Raw genomic sequence first — 19160 nt, 5'->3', positions numbered from 1 at the left:
TGTTTAGTTTTCCCATTTTGGTAGTTTGCGGAGGCACGTGGAACTGAGGTGGAACAAATCCATCCACAGTATCTACCACAGAAAGACCTTAACAATGGACAGGTGTCTCCCAAAAACCTACTGCAAACATGTTACCAGTGAAATGTTAGTATTTAGTGTCAGTATCAAGAGAAGTCTGATGTTGCTATAAACAGGGTACCAGATGCCCTGAGTGCAATTAAAAATAAAAACAAGTATGAGCATTGGAAAGAAGCAATACTGTTAGCATTCACAAGTGACAGGATGGTTTACATGGAAATATCTAAGATAATCTATAAACTATCAGAATTAATGAGAAAATTCAGCAAGCTTTCTAGATATAAGATCAACATAAAGAAGTCAAGTGCATTCCTATTTACTACTAATAGTAAAATAAAGTGTCATTTTTGAAGTACCACTTAGGAACAAATCTAGCAAAAGATGCATAAGACTGTTATTTTAAAATAAAAAATTTATTTAAAAACAGAAAACACTCGAGTAAATTGAAATACTATATTCATAGATAGAAAAACTTAATGTCATTAGGATGTATTAATTATATGTCTGTAGCCATCTGAGGTGTAACTTAGAAACTTCTTGTAAAGTTGAGGATGCATACCCTACAGCTCAACAATCAAAATCCCAGGTTTATACCCAAGAGACTCTCACAGATGGCACAAGAAGACATGCAAGAATACCAATTAAAGCACTGTTTACAGCAGCAAAAAGTCGGTATGTAAATGATCATTCAGGAAAATGCATAACTGTGGTACAGTCATACAATGGAGTATTATACAGTCATTAAAATGAATAGACTTCATCTATCAGCATGCTTTGTGAAAAAAGCAAGTTACAGAAGGCCACATACATCATGACAACTTAAAATTAAAATGTTTAGACATGCAAAATACTATAGTTTGTGGATACTTAACTATCAATGAGAAGTATAAAGTCATACGTGGGAATGAACATAGCAAAGTCATAGTAGTTCTCTCTGACAAAGGAAGAAAAGGAATGCGATCAAGGTGAGATGCTCACCTAGGCAGCTTCACCCACATTTGTAATGTATTATCTCTTAAAAAAAAAAAAAAACTGGAAAAAACCCCAACCCTGAAACAAATACAGAGAGTATTAAATTTGATAAAGCTAGATAGTGGTACATGGGTGTTCAGTCTCTGTACTTTTCTGTAAATCCGAAGTGTTTTGTTTACAAAAAGAACAGTAACATTTGCAAAACAAAGGCCATTCCAGCAGGGATGCGGCAGCCTCCTCTGGCTCTGGGGTCAGAGGGGTACACAAGGAACTAGTTTCTTCTGTGAATGACAGCAGCTCAGCCAAATCGCTCTCTGGCTCTAACTCTACCATCAGTCTTGTTTTCAGCCTCCTGTCTGCCTATGTGACCAGCTGCCAAGGAGATCAGACTTGAGCTTAGAGTACAGAAACTATCCCAGCAGCCTCCAGCCTAGGCCACCTGCTCCATCTCTAATACCAGAGGAGGCAGGAGACCAGTAACAATGAAGCACCCTTCTGCTCTCCCCTGCACTCTCCACTATGGACACATCTCTTTCAGTGACCTCGCTGGGAGAGGCACGTGACTACAGATGAAGGCAGGATTTGGCCTATGTGAACCCCCAGATATAGTATCATTTAAAGGGAAGGATGGCAGTGGCTTTTTTAAATGTATTTTTTAATGGTGATAGAAGCCTAATAGGCTGGGGGTGGTGGGGGGAGATAGGGGTGGGGAGGAGCAGAGGTCCTATGTCCTCTTGCCTTTTTAAGCAGCTGGCACTGTGCTGGGTGCTGGTGATACAGTGATGAGCAAGCTGTCCTTCCCTTCAGAGCCAGGCCCTTTCAAATGTGCTTGAATGCTCCAGCTCCACCTGGGGTTCTACCCACCTCTCCCCACACAACACACTGCTCTAAGGTCACAGGTGACAGACGAACCAAATCAACTGGCACACAGCCCTTACTCTGACTCAGTGGAACGCCTTCCTCTGTAACTCCCTTGGCAATGTGCAGCACCTTCCACCTCAACACCTGCTCCTTCTCTGTACTCAAGGCTCCTCCTTCTGTCCTGAAATGTCTATGCAAATGCAGGGCAGACCCACCCAACTGTCAATTATAGATTCTTCTGGGGAGCCAAGTAATGCGGGGGTATAAAGGAGGATGCCAAACATCACTCTGTAAAACCTGTAAATCATTTGAATGTTCCATGAAACATACCACTTATGCAACTTTTAAAAAATTAAGTGACCCCAGAATTTCGTTCTGCTCTACAAAACAGCACTCACAGTCCACTCTCCACACTGGCCCACAGGGCAAGAGCTGCCATCTGCACTGCCATCTCCCAATTCCGTTCTGGTCCAGGCAACTCTGATGAGCTCCAGGTCTGAACACGCAGAAGCCTAAAGCCACCTCCACTCAGGCCTTCACACGTACTACAAACTCAGCACCTGCCACCACACCTCTGCTGTACTCCCTCCTGCTCAGGGCAGGGTACCATCAGCATGAAAATACAAGTCAAATGCCTGAGACCTCCTGGACTCTTAAGTCCTACACTTAGTCAGTCATGATGACTCTAGGTTCAAAGTCCCCTTAAAACTACTTACTCCTCTTGATCCCCAAGCCACTTCTTCAATTCAGGCCCTTGTTTCTCACTTACATTATGGCAAAAATCTAACTGGTTTCCCTGGGTGGGATCTCCCATCCCCCAGATCATAGCCAGAAAAATATTATAAAAGTACAAACTGAAAGACATAGTCCTTCCAATGAAGGCCCCTCCACAAATCCATAATCACCATTTTTAAATCCCCAACTGGTCACCACTGCACTGATGATAAAATTCCAACAAAATCCAAAGCCGTTAGTGGTCTTCCTCCACCAAGAGTTCTCACGTTCCAGTCATGCTAAACAACCTTAAGTTCCTGGGAATGTATTCCATTTTCACTCTGTTTGTCAAAGGTCACCTTTGCTACACAGCTTTCCTGGAATGGCTCCTTCTTCCTGAAGGCTGGGCATGGATGCCCTTTCTGTGTTTTCTATGACACCTACCTTATCATGGCACTCACTACACTACTATAATAGCTTGTCAGTTTACACAAGGTTCTAAAGGCAAAGGTCTCACTTCTGTACCTTGTACTACCTGACATTTGGGGGATGGGGGTTAGGGGGAAGGCTGACTGAATAAATATGCATACATCTCAGTCTTGAAAGGGACCTCAGAATTAATTCTGCTTCTTCCTCCACCCCTTCATCGATGTCTGTTATCCTGTGTAACCACCTTGCTAAATGAACGTCCAGCCTCTTGAACACCTCTTGTGCTGGGGAAATCACGTATTAAACACTGACACCCAACAAGGCCTCCTGCCGCCTGTGTACACATAGTTCACTACAAGGAGTTCACAGCCCACGGTCTGCTGACACTTTATCTGACAAGAAGACCAAGCCCCCGCTGTGGCCATGGCAGGAAGCTGACTTCCAGACTGTCACAGGTCTCAGACACACCCAGCAAAAGGAACACCAGCAGGATGGCTGCTGGAGATGAGTCTGGGAAGAGCCTCGCACCCAGCAGAGAGGAGGCAGGCTGGCGGAATGTCGATGCCCAGGAGTTAACTGGCCCTGGGGATGGGCACCTTCAACCAAACAGATAAGCTAAGTGTCCTCAGTCTTAAATCCTAGCCAGATGCAACTTTATCAGTGTTAAACATTGAACCTTTAAGACAATAGCTCTAAAAATAATAAAGTTGGAACATTTTCACAGACTTAACACAGCTGGGATCTCCCCACACTGCATTCCCTGGCTTGTGCCTTAGTGTTTAGGCCCCAGAACTGCCACACTGCCACAGTCAAGAAGTCCAGTAGTACCATTTCACCCTAATTCCAAGAGAGTCAAAGAAAACAGAGAAAATACGATTAGAACCAATTATTTTATTGAAGGAGATAAGTTACTTGAATGTTAAGCAGCCTAAGGCAAAGGGAAGAATCACGTGAGAAGGCACGTGCGCTGGCACAGGAGAGAGAGCGATCGGCTCTGCCATACGAACATGGCACCCCGGTTTCCGCATTTCTCCACTGCTCAGTTTTTCGCGGGTCACGTCCCATTCACAGGATCCTGGAGACCAAATGAGACAGGATTCTTTCGGCTGCCAACCAAGAGTCTTTGGGTCTTCTCTGAGCCGAGGCAGCCCGTGAAAACAGGATCTATTTTTCAGATTCCTCTGGAGGATTAAAAAGTCTCTTCCGCATCACGGTGCCACGCTCCCGGCTCTTGTTCCTCTTCTCCACGTACTGGAAAATAAAAGGGAGGGGGGAGCGGGAAGCGACAGCAGATTACGTCACCGTTTACATAAGTTAAATATTTAGGTATATTTTCAAAGTAAAAATAACATTCTTACTGACAAAATTCTTATTTGGCTCTTATTTCACTGAACCTGAGTTTGGAAACGGTGACCTTGGAGGCCGTCTAGTACGATTTCATTCAATACAGTACAGCACCTACATCTTAATAGGTGTAGAAATACTTGCTGAGTTAATTTCCTCCCAAAATATGAATTCAAGAAACATTGATGATGGATGAGTTTTGTCCCTGTTCTCAAGAAGCTCACTATCTCACGTTTTATCTAATCTCTGCTTGAACACTTGTAAAATTAGGAGGCTCACTGCCCTGAGAAGTAGCCTGTTTAATTGCTGGACACTTCTACCTGTTCCAAAGTTTCTTGTGTTGAACCAGAAAGTGTTTCTCTATAAATTCTCCTACTTCTCTCTATTTCTTCTTGCCTGCTATAACCTTGCAAATATCTTATTACAGATAACTCACTATCTCTTTTGCAGGCTGAATGTCACTGGTTTCTACAACTGCTTCCACAGAACATAGCTTCTGCCTTCTACTGGCTTACCTATTTTAAAGTGCCTTTGATACTATACTTTAATATGAATACCCCTTATTAAAAAATATCACAACCAGAATTAAATACTCTAGTGCTCTAGACACAGGCTGATAGATGTGGACCACAGTGGGCCTTCTAGTTCTTATGACCTAGACACATTATATTGCTATAAATATTATTTTAAGAGTAACTGGCTCTTAGTAACTGTATTATCCTAATGGTTCATATGGAAACTTACAGCCAGCTGAACTTCCCAAGATTTTTTCATCATAAGTATAGTCATCCAACCCAATTCTCCCCAAATCCAATTTCTGTAATCAGTTGGATCTAAAGGTAGTTTTCACCTTGGAATTTTTCAGCCTAGTATTCTGATCTGGCCAGTGGGTTATAAATAACAGGAAACCCAGAGCCTGACACTGAGAAAAAGCACTTGTTTAAAGCAGAGAAATTCAAATATAAGTGGGTTTATATGTGTATATTTACATGCTCATAATATACACCAGTACAGACATATTTTAAAGGTGCAAGAGGGATTCTTAGGCAGAGTGGAAAAAAGTAAAAGGAAACTCAAGTTGAAAAAACTGAGTATATGTGAATACTTGGACATCAAAATCTTTCAGCCACCAGAGATGTCACAGAAACAAAAGACTAATGACAGAACACTAACCAAAGACCTGACTGGCTCCCCTGCCCTGAGCTCTGAGATTCATGTCTTTGAGTTACTTCATCTTCTGGGCCAGTAATCTCAAATATAAGGAGGTGGGCTAAATAATATTTAGTAAGTTTTCTAGGTCTAAAGTTGTGACTGAGGAGTTCTAACATATCTTCTGGAATAGTAGTAGTTTTCACTTTCTTTTTTCCTCATCAAACAGCCACTTCAAATTACAGATGAAACACCAGGTCATTTTAACCAAAACATTCCTTTTATTTGTCATGCATTAATTTTCTTCATAAGATTGTTGCAGGGGGAAGGGAGTTTCATTGCTTTAAAAGGTTTGAAAAAAACAAAACAAAACACTATTCTAGAACATGGAGGGATACCTGCTCTGAAAAAAGTATATGATATCTATCTTAATCATATATACCAGATGGACTCCAGCAATCAGATTGGAAAGTGAGTCTTAAGGGTAAGTCTTCAGAAGACAATACTTCGTAGCAGGCCAATAAAATAAATCATAGAGCAAATTAAAATAGAGTCGATAGTAAAGTATGTTATAATATCTCCAAAGGGAGTCAAGATGGCCCATGAATAAAAGAAGGGGAAAAAAAGGACAAATATTATGTTATTCATAAAATGCCAATAAACAACACAGACAGAATGGATGGTCAATTAACCAAAAGCCAAACCAAACCAAACAAGTAAGAGGGACAAAAGAGGATGCCACAAAGCAGTATGAGTGATTATTTCAATAAAAAGAACAAAAGCAGTGATACAGCAGCAAAGAGAGTGTCAGAAAGAACCGGCCAAACCTTTTTTCTAGTTAAAAGCTTCAAAGAATGAAGTACTTAAATGACACATGAAAGGAATGGTAGGAGGAGAGCATTAGAAGCAATAAATGGTAAACTGGAAAGCATTAAAAGCAGAGAGGAAATAAATGTGCATAGGTTTGGAGAACTGAAGGATGAAAGAACAGGCAGAAAAACATCTATAAATCAGGTAATGAAGCAACATAAAAACCGAATAGAGGATTTAGAAAACAGTCAAGGAGAAAATCTGAAATTTATATGAAAACAAACTCAGACAAAATAAGGAAATATATCTATAACATTCTTCTACCAAATAGTTACTTAACAGCTCAGGACCATCTGGAAAAAAAAATTTCTTATGAAGACCTAAGCACCAAACCAATGGCAAAATCACCGAACTATAAGGACAAAAAAAAAATCTAAACTTAGGAAGAAAGCTATCTTATACTTTCTGAAAAGTATGTGATATACTTATACTTATACAGCTGAAAGCATGTGAGAAATTAACACCTAGAACAAAAAAAAAAACCAAAAAACAACAAAAAAAACCAGTATAGGCTTTATTTTTCCATAATCTTATTAAAATAGGAACACAGCCCTAGGTTTAGTTTCCATATAAACTAGCCTTTACATATGAAGAAAAAACACTTTTCAAAAATCAGTTTAAAATGGATATGTACACATGTACACATCTGTGCACACGAAGAAAATTATCAGAACTCCAGAAAGGTCTTCAAATAGTAAAGACACTGGAAAGAGATTTCAGGAAGGGAAGAAAAAAAAAAAAGGCCCCAAAGTGGAAAATACAAAAAATAATTAAAGATAGATGCTGGATGCCTTCAAATATTGTATCTAATACCTTTCAATATGAGGTTCACTGGGGAAAAAAATTCAAAAGTACAGAAAATGAAATTGGGAAGGCAGATTTTTTAGTCGTTATGTATTTTTACAGATTCTGGACATAAAATATTTGATGTACAAAACAGAAATGGAATTAAATTTCTTTTCAAAGATTTAAAATGCACTCTGCTTGGCTTCTAGTACCTACAAAAAGACAATGAACTTTGGCTACTTGCCCAAGTCCAAGTCATAGCCTAAAACTGTGTTCAGGAAATGAGCCTTTCCAAACAAGTCAAACGAGATCCTAAGGCTTGTACATACTATAATTATTAAGAAATTCAAATTTTTAAAGCTGGAAAGAGCCTAAGTCTAGCTTCCACATGTTATATAAAGAAATTAAGGCCCAGAGAGTTCTAGTTACCTGCTGTAGCTAAAAGCAGATCGACAAGTCTTTCTGCTGAACACAGATTCAATTTCCCAAACTTTAAAACTCATCCAGAGAGTTATAGTGATTATTGTAACGTAGTTGTTTTCATTTACGTACATGCAAAAAAAAAAAAAAAAAAAACTAGCAATGTTCTAAAACTGTCCCCAGAAGACGCTTTCATTTCTTCTCTTGGTTTTAGGGGAAGACATACATATAAAGTCAATTTTTGGAGTTATACTAAAATTTGCAAAAAAAATTTAACAATGGCAGTAATATATAATATTATTCCAAAATGTTCTTTTCTACTGTTCAACTAGTTCCATCCTTTAACATTTTTCTTACCTCATTCTTCAAGCATTTTCTCATCTCCCGATCAAGATCATTGCAGTGACCAAAAAATTTCAGAATGCTGTGCTAAAAGGAAGAAAAGGAGTAAAATACTTCATCCCATAATATGCTAATGTCTCTGGCATGTAGAATTTAAATACTTATTCCTACAGAGATGGGTTTAATGTGTCACCTTGTCAATAAGCAAACAGTTAAATCACAAGTGTAAAAGACACAAACAGGCTTATCCTGGCATTCCTACAAACAGGAATAAAAGCTCTATGGGTAGAAATGAAGAATAAAAAGACTATTCTTTGATAAAAGAGTAGCCTATTAACCCTGCCAAAACCTCACAATGACCAAGTGTAAAGCATTTTATTATCTAATATCTCTTTTTTTAAGGGCACGTTAAAATCACAGCATAATCCATCCTCTATTGCGGAGAGTGACGTCAAAGCACAGTGTAGCCATACTGACAGACTAGTAACTTCCTTCACCTGCAAACACGCCTGTCCCACAGAAGGGTTACTTAAGGAATACTTGATGCCAGAGCCATTTTCTCATTTGCCTCCAATTGAAATGTCATCAAAATAAATTAGAAACACATAACACTATTATTAGATGGCCTAGATGGGACATATAAACAAGCCACTAATTCACAATATAACGAAATTGACGTCTGAACTTCAAAGTCTGCTTTGTTTGAAAAGCAAAAATAAAAATCTCCTAGTAGTTTTAAGTCCTATGACTACATATCATGGCAAAAAGTATAAATGCTCCAAAGGAGAGAAAGACAAAAGTCAAGGACCTGAATTTCAGCAGGGCCATAGTTAGTGTGTTTGCATGCCATGATTTTTAATGGTAGACTGAAGAGCACAGCGATCTCCTATAATGAGAGGCCATAAACGCTGAACTTGAACTTGTAACAATAATGCCATGACTTTTAATGGTAGACTGAAGAGCACAGCGATCTCCTATAATGAGAGGCCATAAACGCTGAACTTGAACTTGTAACAATAAGCACATCTTTTCCTTTTCTTTCTAATTAAGGCTTTCATGGAAACCAGACAACACATAATTAGTAAGTTATGCCTCATGCTATTTCTTTTTTTCCTGTTTTTTCACCACTTTAAATGTACTTTCTGGTCCACATTGAATAAATGCTCAGTTTTTCTGGCAAGCATTTAAGACAGCCTACTGGTTACCTAATGACCTTTTCAGAATAAATATTTCCTGTGTATAAACTACTTATTTGACAACAAGTAAATAGGGACAATGCATTTTTGCACACCTTCTGGCTAAGTAGAAATAACAGAAAGAATTAAACTTTTAGAATGTTTAAGGCAATACTTCATTGTTCAGTTTACATTTATTCATATTATCCCATTACCTACATCTTTTTAAAAAAATCCAAGACAAAAACTAATTTATATTTTCAGTTTAATCTCAACATTAAGCCCAAATGAGAATTATACTCTTGTGACATTATGTGAAAAACAAACCCAAGATGCCCCAGTGGGATTGGTAAAAGAGAAGCCCTTGGACTGCAATTCTGGTAAAAGAGAAGCCCTTGGACTGCAATTCTACTGCATACACATGGCATCAGCCCCTAGTGATCTCTGTCTATTTCTAGAGAACAAACTGGTGGAGCAACTGATCAAATAAGTGGATCAATCAATCAATCAATATCTGGAAGACAATGCCCCAGGCACTAGGGACACAGCAGGGAGCAAGGTGGACCTGAGGCCTGCGCTCACAGCTCAGAGTCAGAGGGAAGAGATAAATAATCAAGTGATCACTATGAAGCAGTGGTTCTCAAAGTGTAGTCCCAGGACTACCCAAGAGCTTTCCGGGGGTCTTGGAAAAACTGTCTTCCTAATAATTGAAGATGTTATTTGTTTTGTTCACTTTCATTCTCTCACAAGGGTACGGTGGATTTTCCAGCAGCTACATTAAGTACAATAGCACCACAGATTGAGTACAGAGGCAGATATAAGAATCCAGCTGCATTCTATTAACCCAAACATTAAAGAGAATTGCAAAAATGCAAAAACAATGTCACTCTTTTCACCCTCCCCCCTTTTTTTTGCTTTGGAAAATAAGGTCTTTTTCATGAAAAATAAAACTGTGTTAACATGTAATGGGTTTTATTACTGTAATTTTTAAATAAATTAGTATTTTTAGATTTCTCAGTTTTAATTTCTAATTCAGTAAATATTGTTAGATAGAGTGCACATAAACAAAAGTTCTTTGGGGTCCTCAATAACTTTTAAAAATGTAAAGGAGTCCTCAGACCAAAAAGTGTGAGAGTAACTGACATAAAGTAGGAAATGTACTATCTGCGGTGTTACTACAGTTCAGAGTGACCATATCAAGAGAACCCAGGCCAGGAAAGGCAAGAGGACAAGACGAATTAAGCAGGATAAAGCCTGGAGGGCAATAAACTTGAGCAAGCAGTGAGGAGTGGAGATAGTGAGGAAGACACTAAGTTAAGCAAAGGAAAAAGCAAGTACAAAGGCTTAGAAGCAAGAAACAATGCTTCAGTACAACTGCAGAGAGCAGGCAGGAAGGATGGGGAGAAGAGGGGTGTGGGAGAGCAGTGAGGACCAAGAGACAAGCAGGGGCTAGTCTGACGAAGGCCTTGGAACACAGAGAAACTTGGACTCTATTCTATAGGCAAAGGGAGCCATTAAAGGAGAAAATTATTAAACTTACGTTTGCAAGGTGACTCTAGATGCAGTGTGGAAAGTGAATTAGGATAAAAAAGAGGGCAAAACAGCCATGGGACAAGGTGGCCCCAGTAAGATAATGTTGGAATTAACTGGTGTTAAAAATAGACATATAAATCAGTGGAACAGACTAGACAGCCCAGAACTAGACCCACTCACACACGGTCAATTGATTTTTGACAAAGGCACCAAGGTTATTTAGTGGGAAAAGGAGTCTCTTCAACAAATGGCACTGAATTAACTGGCTATCCACAGGAAGAGAAATACACCTTGGCTCATACCTTACACTATACACAAAAATTAACTTGAATTGAAGGCCTCAATGTTAAAAGCAAAAACTCTAAAACTTTCAGAAGGAAAAATAGGAGAAAAATCTTTGTAACCAGGAAAAATACAAAGATCCTTAGAACACATCAAAAAACCAAAAAACAAATCAAAGAAAAAAACTGGTAAATTAGACTTCATCAAACTGTTCTCTGTAACACATCTTTAAGAAAATGAAAAAAAGGATGCCATAGATGGGGAGAAAATACACTTATCAAAGGATTTGTATGCCAAATGTTAAAAAGAATCCCTCCAACTCGATAATACACAACCCGATTTTTAAACATGGGCAAAAGAGTTTATACGAATGGCCAATAAGCACATGAAAAGATGCCTAAAGTCATCAGCCATAAGGGAAACAGAATTTAAAACCAAATAATATCCTATTACACAACCATAGCATGGCTAACGTTAAAAAGACTTACAAAATCAATTCTTGATCTAGACGTATGGTGGAAACAGTTTGCCTAAAGCATATTGTCATCAACAACATTCTTTGAATCAGTATAAATATCTGACTTCACAGGTCATTGGCATTATTTACTATCTTAACTTTAAGTATTAAAATTTTACTCATTTAAATGATATTTACTATTATTAGAATCTGATGTCTCTATTTTACAAATAACATGAGGGAAATGATGCATCATGCAAAGTTAAAGAAAAACACAAATGTTCCTGATAACTGTCTTATACATCAAATATATGAAAAAAGCTAAGTATCTGACATCTGTAAAAATATCAGATTAACTTAGTGCAGTCCAAAAAATGGGCTTATTTTCTATTTTGGTTTGAACCATGGAATTTTACTTCCATTCCACTAACAATTAAGTAATTCTGTCAAATTAGGCCAGTCAGAATTTAAATCCAGTTAACATTTAATTATACAAAGTTCCAACTTTCTTTAAACACAGAATGGTAGACATTGAGACACACGGATTCTATTACCTATCATTTCAGAAGCTCCCTAATAAACTATCCTGCTTGATTTCTACTAATCATAAAAGGAAGTGGCTCCTAAAGAAAATCACAAGCACCAACTGCTAATCTCTGCTAAACTAAGATCCATTACTAAGACATTATCATTCCCTTTCACTAATGGAGATAACATTTTACATCAGTGTGTTGTACCTAAGTTTCATTTTTGCTTTATGGTCATTTTTCTGAACTCTTACATTTTTGTGACATTCCTTAAGCAAGTTAATCAAGGCGTTGCATTCTTCAGTGTGCAAGTGTGGAGATAAGTCAGGATGCATCTTTAGGAGAAGGAGATGGAGCACAGCAGAGCAACCTGTGGATACAAGAGTGTCTTAAATATGTGTGACTGCATTTGTTAATGCGACCTAAAACTATTTTCAGTAAGAATCTGCAGTGATTTTTATCAGAAAAGAAAGCTGACCTTAGGCAAATTATTAAACCTGAGCCTCAGCTTCCTTTCCCAACGACTTAACAGATTTAGCAGGTTATCAAGAGTGAAGAACATGAATGTTCAGAAAAAAGCAGACTCCTCAAGAGACCCAATCCTGGACATAGATGCTCGAGCAGGAACAGCTTGCCTGTGTTAATAAGCTTGACTTCAGTGATTTTCCTCACATTCCTGAAATTGATTACAACTCATTTTGTTCAGATGAAATTCTACCAATTAAGAGAACTGGCTTATTAATCCTTTCTAAATGTATATTCCTCTGACAGGGCCAAAGGGCAACTAGTCAGTCTCACACCTAGTGTGAATTAATGTAGACTGCTTTCTTCCTAACCAATATCTGGCTGAGAAAATCTAACTAAACCAAGACACAGATGAAAATTTTTTTTCTAATTTAGAATATACATTCATAAAATGCAATTATTACAATGAAAACAGGAAACTAAAATCCCTGAAATTAAGTTTAATTGGTTTATTCATGAAGTAGAAAATCAGCAGACAATGTCCAAGAAAAAATATTATTTTGAGATGTTTGCTATAGTTGTGTAGCACTAGTCACCTATTTTTTTTTAAACCTAATCTTTTTAGTTCAGAAAAGATTACCAAAAGAAAGAACCAATTAACTGCCTTAGTCTTTTAAAAGTTCTAAAAAAGAAAATAGAAGAAAATCAAGATCGTAGGTTGGGCAACAATACATCAAAAGCACAATCCATAAAAGAAAAAAATTGGCAAAAACTCATCAAAATTAAAAACTTTCCATCTTCAAAATTAAGAGAATGAAAAGATAAACCACACTTTGGGTGACAGTGACGTGTCAACATAGGTCATCTACTGTAACAAACCTATTACTCTGGTGGAGGGTGTTGATGGCGAGGGAGGTGGTGCACATGTGAGGCTTAGAGGTGCATATGGGATCTCTCTACCTGCCACTCAATCTCCCTGTGAACCTGAAACTGCTCCAAAAACTAAAATCTACTACAAGCTACAGGCTAAAAGAAAACATTTGCAAATCATACATAACAAAGGATTTGTACCTAGAATATAAAAAGAATGCTTACAAACAATCCAATGTTTCAAATATAACCCCAAAATGGGCAAAAGATTTGGATAGATACTTCACCAAAGATGATACAGGAATGGTTAACTAAGCACATGAAAAGATGTTAACCCCATCAGTCATTAGGGAAATGAAAATTAAAACTACAGTGAGACACTACTACACATTCACCAGAACAACTATAATCGAGAAATCATGACACAACATTGTAAAATGACTATAACTCAATAAAAAGAAGTAAAAAAAAAAAAAGAAGTCAGACAATACCAAGCATTGGTTAGGATGTGGAGGAAATGGACCTTACTCAACTGTACAGACACTTCGGAAAACAATCTGGCGGTTTCTTAAGCTAAACACAAACTTACCATATGACTGGGAAATTGAACTCCTATGAAACCACCAAAGGGAAATGAAAACATATATCCCCTCAAGACATAAATGTGAATGTTCACAGCATTATTCATAACAGCCAGTACTGGAAACAATCCAAATGTCTAATAATCAAGTATTGGATAAACACATTGGGGTATCTATACAATGGGATACTATTTAGCAATTAAAAGGAATGAACTCATACATGTGCCAATATGGATGAATCTCAAAAGCACTAAACTAAATTTAAAAAGCCAGATTTAAAAGACTGTATGGATGATTCCATTTATATGCAATGTCTAAATAAGGCAAATCTGCAGAAACAAAAAGCTCATCAATGGTTGCCTACAGCGAAGGTGAGAGTGGGAACTAATTTGCAAACAGCACAAAGAAAACTTTGGGTGATGAAAATGTTCTAAAACAGGAATGTGCTAATGATTGCACAATTGTATAAGCTTACTAAAAATCACTGAATTCACTCAGAATGGGCGAATTTTATGGTATGTAAATTATACCTTAATAAAGCTGTTTAAAAAAAGTTTCAGGAAACCAAACTGCCCATCCACCTCCTACTCTCAGCAAATAAAATCCTTAAAAATGTCTGAACAAATAATTGCAAAGGATTATAATATACCTATCACTTCAGATTTCAATTCATAAAAATATCAGATCACTGTTCAGCTGAGTAACTACTAAACACACACACACACAAACATACCACAGCTAAAGATCACAAGTCAGACAATTACACCAAGCTAAGTATTTGAGTATTTGAAATGGAAACTGGAAATGTAGCCAAGTTCAAGTTTTGTTTGCCTGTCACTGACTACAAAGACTTTTTAATGATATAAACGTTTTGCCTCAGAAAAATGAGGTCTCAGAAAGTCCAATATGTCATCTAATATTGTACCAATATTATACACCTAAATCTATGCATAGCATTAGTCATCTGCCTTCTGTCTTGCTTATTTTTTCTGAAGGAAGATGTACACTGGTTTAGTTACCTAGAAAATGTCACTGACGTTTTATTTTGTAAATACATTTGACAAAATATTTTTGCATATTTTGATCAACCAGTCCTTAAATGTATGCTTTCATAGTTCAGAAACAAGCTTATGATGTACTGAAATGACCTCTCTATTGGCAAAGCAAACTTAGGAAGACACTTGGCTGCTGAGATAAATACACACATGCACAGTGCATATAAGCATAAATGCATATCATGATACATACTTTTCCTCCCTCCACAAAACTTTACTTCAAGTATGTATGCTACTATAGATCCAGCCACGGTGTCAATAAGGCGTCTTCCCTTCTCCCTACTTATCCTAGATGGTTATGTCAAACAAGAAAATGGTTTTATATAGTTTCCTTTTCCTATTCTTTTTGGTCAAAGTTACTACTTAACCTCAAGCTCTAAACACTTAACTTATCCCTTATCTAACAAATTCCTTGCTTGATCAATCCTTCCCTTCTTTCCTCCATCTTACGTTTTTAATTAGATATTCTCTTCTTCCCTTTTCCCTCTATCCACCCTCTACCCAAGTGCCCTTCCATCACCCTGTGCCACGTGGCTTTGCCTAACTGATGTGCACATGCAGCTGTACTGCTGTACTCCTGGGTGTAACATATAAAGCATAACTATAAAACAATGGCATTTCAATGAATGCTGATAACTTCCAGCAGTCATGTGTAAAAGCCTAGTCTAATAACACTATTACAACTGAAAGTAATATTCTATGAACTGAATAAAATCTAAATATATATTCCATATTCTTATTTAAAAATTTCTTCGAAGTCATAAGAATATATCTACATTATTAGAGTAAAAAATAATTTCTCCAACACATACCATGTGTAGGCACAAGTCTTAAAATCCTCCCAATAACCACAGGATCTTTTAAAATTCAGCTGAACTATAAGAAATTGCTTTTTTGTAGGTCAAAATATGCATTACTCATATTTTCACAGCAAAACTAAGCCCCAGGTCACACAGTAAGTGGTAGAGTTACTACTCAAAATCTCTCACCATGACAGATTTTTCCCACGTTCACAATAGGAAAGACATGCATTCCCAGCAGTTTGTGAATCAAATAAATTCAACTAGAAAAAAACTATTTCCCAAAGAACCTCTGGTTAGCTACAAGTTCAACAGGGACTAATTCTAGGCCAAAGCTCAAAGAAGTCAATGTAACATCCTGTATTATTAGAAATAGAGGGTCTGTCCGTATCAAGAAAAAGAACAGTATTGTGTTTGTCTTGATCAGCCATGTCTGGAATATTGACAATTTGAATATTCCTGGGGGGAATGCTCAGGATGGAGATGGCTCTAGGTTTAAAAGGAAGCCATCAGTGAAAATGGGAATATTTACGAAATTACGGAAACCCACAACAGAGGAGATAGACAAAAAGAACAGCCTGGTTAAGTGGGACAAGCAATGGTCTTGAAGGGAGAAGATGTGGGTTTGAAGACAAAAGTTGAGGACTCAGCTATTCACAAGTTGTATCATTGTAGTTACTTACTCTGAGACCCAAGTCTCTTCTTCCAAAAAATGGAATTAGCTCTTGACCTATATTGTGAGGTTTAAAGTAACATGTGAGATTGTCTGAAATAGTGAAGAATGAGTAGGACAGATGTAAAGTATTATCTGTATATCTGAAATGCTCTGTTACATGATGGGAAAGGCTGAACTCGATCAACTCTGAGGTGTTTCCAAGGACAGGACTGTACACCAAAGAGGCAGATGCCATCTTCCTGGAGCTGTCCAACAATGAAATAGGCTGCTGTGTGAAGTTCTCGGTTATCTGTTCTAAAGTGTCCAAAAGAGACTGGCTACGTCACTTAAGGAAACCACAAGGATGTATATTCTTGCACTGCATTAAGTTTCTTCTCAAATCTAAGTTCACAATTAAATTGAAGCCATTTCCAAAAGTAAAATTCACCCTCAGAAGATAAACACTTGTTACTACTAATAATACAGAAAACAATTTCAAAAGATATTGCCAAAGTAATTATGAACATCAGCCGCATCTTGAAATAAAGGTGTAGGGAACATCAGCCGCATCTTGTGATAAGACTTCCTGCATGGGTGTTTGCAGTGAGAACGAGAGGGATAAATTCCATTCGAACTGTTATTAAACACTTCAGTCCCATGTTTACACTAGCATTTAGAAAACATCAGAACGGGTAACTTGTCAAAATTACAAGTCCTCTCTTCCTATGCCAACCCCATCCACCTCCTCAAGTATGAACACATCGATACCAAAACACTCCCCTTAAACTTGTAAAAATGATCATCTATGACAATTTGATGTTTTGATCGCTGGCTGCAAAAAAATACCCAAAAATCCAGTAACATTTACTTAGGGGTAACCTGGGAGAGCTGAAGAAGTAGAGTACTCTCACTAAAAGATATAAAAATTACTGTCTTATTTCATCCACTCCTTTACCAGATTCTACCAAGACTCTGAGGTAAAATTTCCCCAATGAGTATTATATAATAGATAGAAGATTTCAACCACCAGGTGGCACAATTTTAGAAAGAAAAAAAAAGTAAGCAAAACATTAACTCTAGTGAAGAAAAGGAAGTAAGGATTCTAATAACACTGCAGTAGATCTATAATCACAAGGGGGAAACCCTATATTTTAATGCCACTTGGGTTTTCTTTAGAAAGATTATGCTATTGTGTGGCTGCACCAAAAAGAAATTTACACTACATTTACAATTTCTTTAATGTCATTTTAAAACAAGGCCAGAAAAGTCTCTTGTTCAGTCTGAAGAATCCGTTTTCCAGGAAAAACTGTAAAATAATACTTAATCCTTTGTAAAATGTATTTTTTTAAAGCCTACATTTCAGAAAGCACTTGGAATTAGTTAAATTAGTATTTCTCTATATCAAGCACCAGATCCATCAGAGGTAGCAGACATAGCAGGGGGCTACCTACCCTACACATTTATCAAAGCTGCAAAGTGACCAAATCTAAACAGATGCTACTGAGTGAGTGACAAGTGCTCCCAGAGTGCGGACCATGCCTCACTGCTACTGAGAACATCCCACAGAGTTTAAGTCATGGGCCCAGCTGTAGCTTTCCCTGAACTAATATTTATCAGCATTTACTTGGTGCTGAGCACTCTGACAAATCATGTAAAATTTCAGAGGAAAAAAACTAGTCCATACACCTCAATATACAGGCTAGTGAAGGATGGACTATTCTCCTAAATACATATAGTAAATGCCCAATAAACGTTTGCTGAATGTTGAATATAGGGTTAGCAAAAATTTGAGAACTGGTTCATATCTCGACATAGCTTAAAAAAAAAAAAAGCTGGAAATGAGGCTCATTTTAAACCAACCAAACAAGTGCGGAAGCCTCTATGTATAAGAAAGCAGATATAAGAGGTGCCCCATCAGAATTCCTTCACCAGCGCACGCTACTTTTACACATTTAAATCTTCAACTGAAGGTTTCCAAAACTCGGATTTACTTCAGACTCTTCACAAAGCACTTACTGTGACAGGACAAGCACAGTAATCTTTAAACCCAATAAAAGGGATTTGAATGTTACTTTCCTTGAAAAGCGTACGGATGGAGACCTTACTGGATTCTCCAAGATCCGCTCCCATCAAGCAAATTCTAAACGCCTAGATAGTCAATAGCAATAATCATCATACGAGGTACTTAGCGCTCACCGTGTCATACACGGCGTTAACGGCTTCCCTTCTCACAACGGATGCTTTGGGTAGTACCCATTTCACAGGCGAGGAAGCTGAGGCTCAGGGTGGGGAGGAGCCTGCCCAAGGTCACAGGCTCCAGAGCGGTCTACACCAAAGCCTGCTCTCAACTACCAGCGCGTCCTCAGCAACTGCCCGAGAGCGGAGAGCTCGGGACGCCCCTCCGCCGCCCTGACAACACCCCCAGCGCGGTGGTCCCAAAGATGAGGCGGGCGGGAAGTCCTGGCAGCACAGGACACAGCGGGGCGCGCCATGGGAGGACGTGGGGGGGTGACAAGTGGGTGTCCCGCGGCCTCCCCTGGCACGGCGGCCACTGAGAGAGCGCTCCTCGGAACGGCCCGGACCCCCGAGACTCACCCGACTCGCAGCTACACCGGAGGGCGGAGTATTCCTCAGCGAAGACTCTCTACCCAAAGGCCCGAGGCCTGGGCGCGGGAGCCGGGGAAGCTCCGTGTGGCGGAGCCCGCTGCCCTCCACTGCTGACCCAGCTCTGCCAACCCCTGCCGCTCGCGACCCGAGGCGCATGCGCCACCCGGCCTGGACGAGCCCATTTCCGG

The 19160-nt window shown here is 38.4% G+C and overlaps 1 protein-coding gene across 1 annotated transcript; it reads right to left on the bottom strand.

Moving 5' to 3' along the window:
• Positions 1-3925: 3925 nt before the first annotated feature.
• CMC2 (C-X9-C motif containing 2) lies at positions 3926-19098 on the bottom strand. Its single transcript, XM_010967504.3, has 4 exons — positions 18961-19098; positions 12194-12309; positions 7981-8052; positions 3926-4305 (listed from the first exon to the last, which is right to left on the bottom strand). Exons 2-4 carry the CDS (start codon positions 12272-12274, stop codon positions 4219-4221), a joined length of 240 nt encoding a protein of 79 aa, XP_010965806.1. The 5' UTR covers positions 12275-12309; positions 18961-19098; the 3' UTR covers positions 3926-4218.
• Between the last annotated feature and the right edge of the window lie 62 nt (positions 19099-19160).

Source organism: Camelus bactrianus, chromosome 9 (genome assembly GCF_048773025.1).
Source record: "Camelus bactrianus isolate YW-2024 breed Bactrian camel chromosome 9, ASM4877302v1, whole genome shotgun sequence".
Classification (NCBI taxonomy): domain Eukaryota; kingdom Metazoa; phylum Chordata; class Mammalia; order Artiodactyla; family Camelidae; genus Camelus; species Camelus bactrianus.
The sequence above is the reverse complement of the archived record's forward strand: the minus strand, read 5'-3'. Positions and strand labels throughout refer to the sequence as shown.

Coding starts and splice junctions, on each gene's coding strand:
- CMC2 (XM_010967504.3), bottom strand. CDS start 12,274: ATGCATCCTGACTTATCTCCACACTTGCACACTGAAGAATGCAACGCC. Junction 8,053..12,193: donor TTAAGGAATGTCACAAAAAT/GTAAGAGTTCAG, acceptor TCTTCCTTTTAG/CACAGCATTCTGAAATTTTT. Junction 4,306..7,980: donor GAAAATGCTTGAAGAATGAG/GTAAGAAAAATG, acceptor TTTATTTTCCAG/TACGTGGAGAAGAGGAACAA.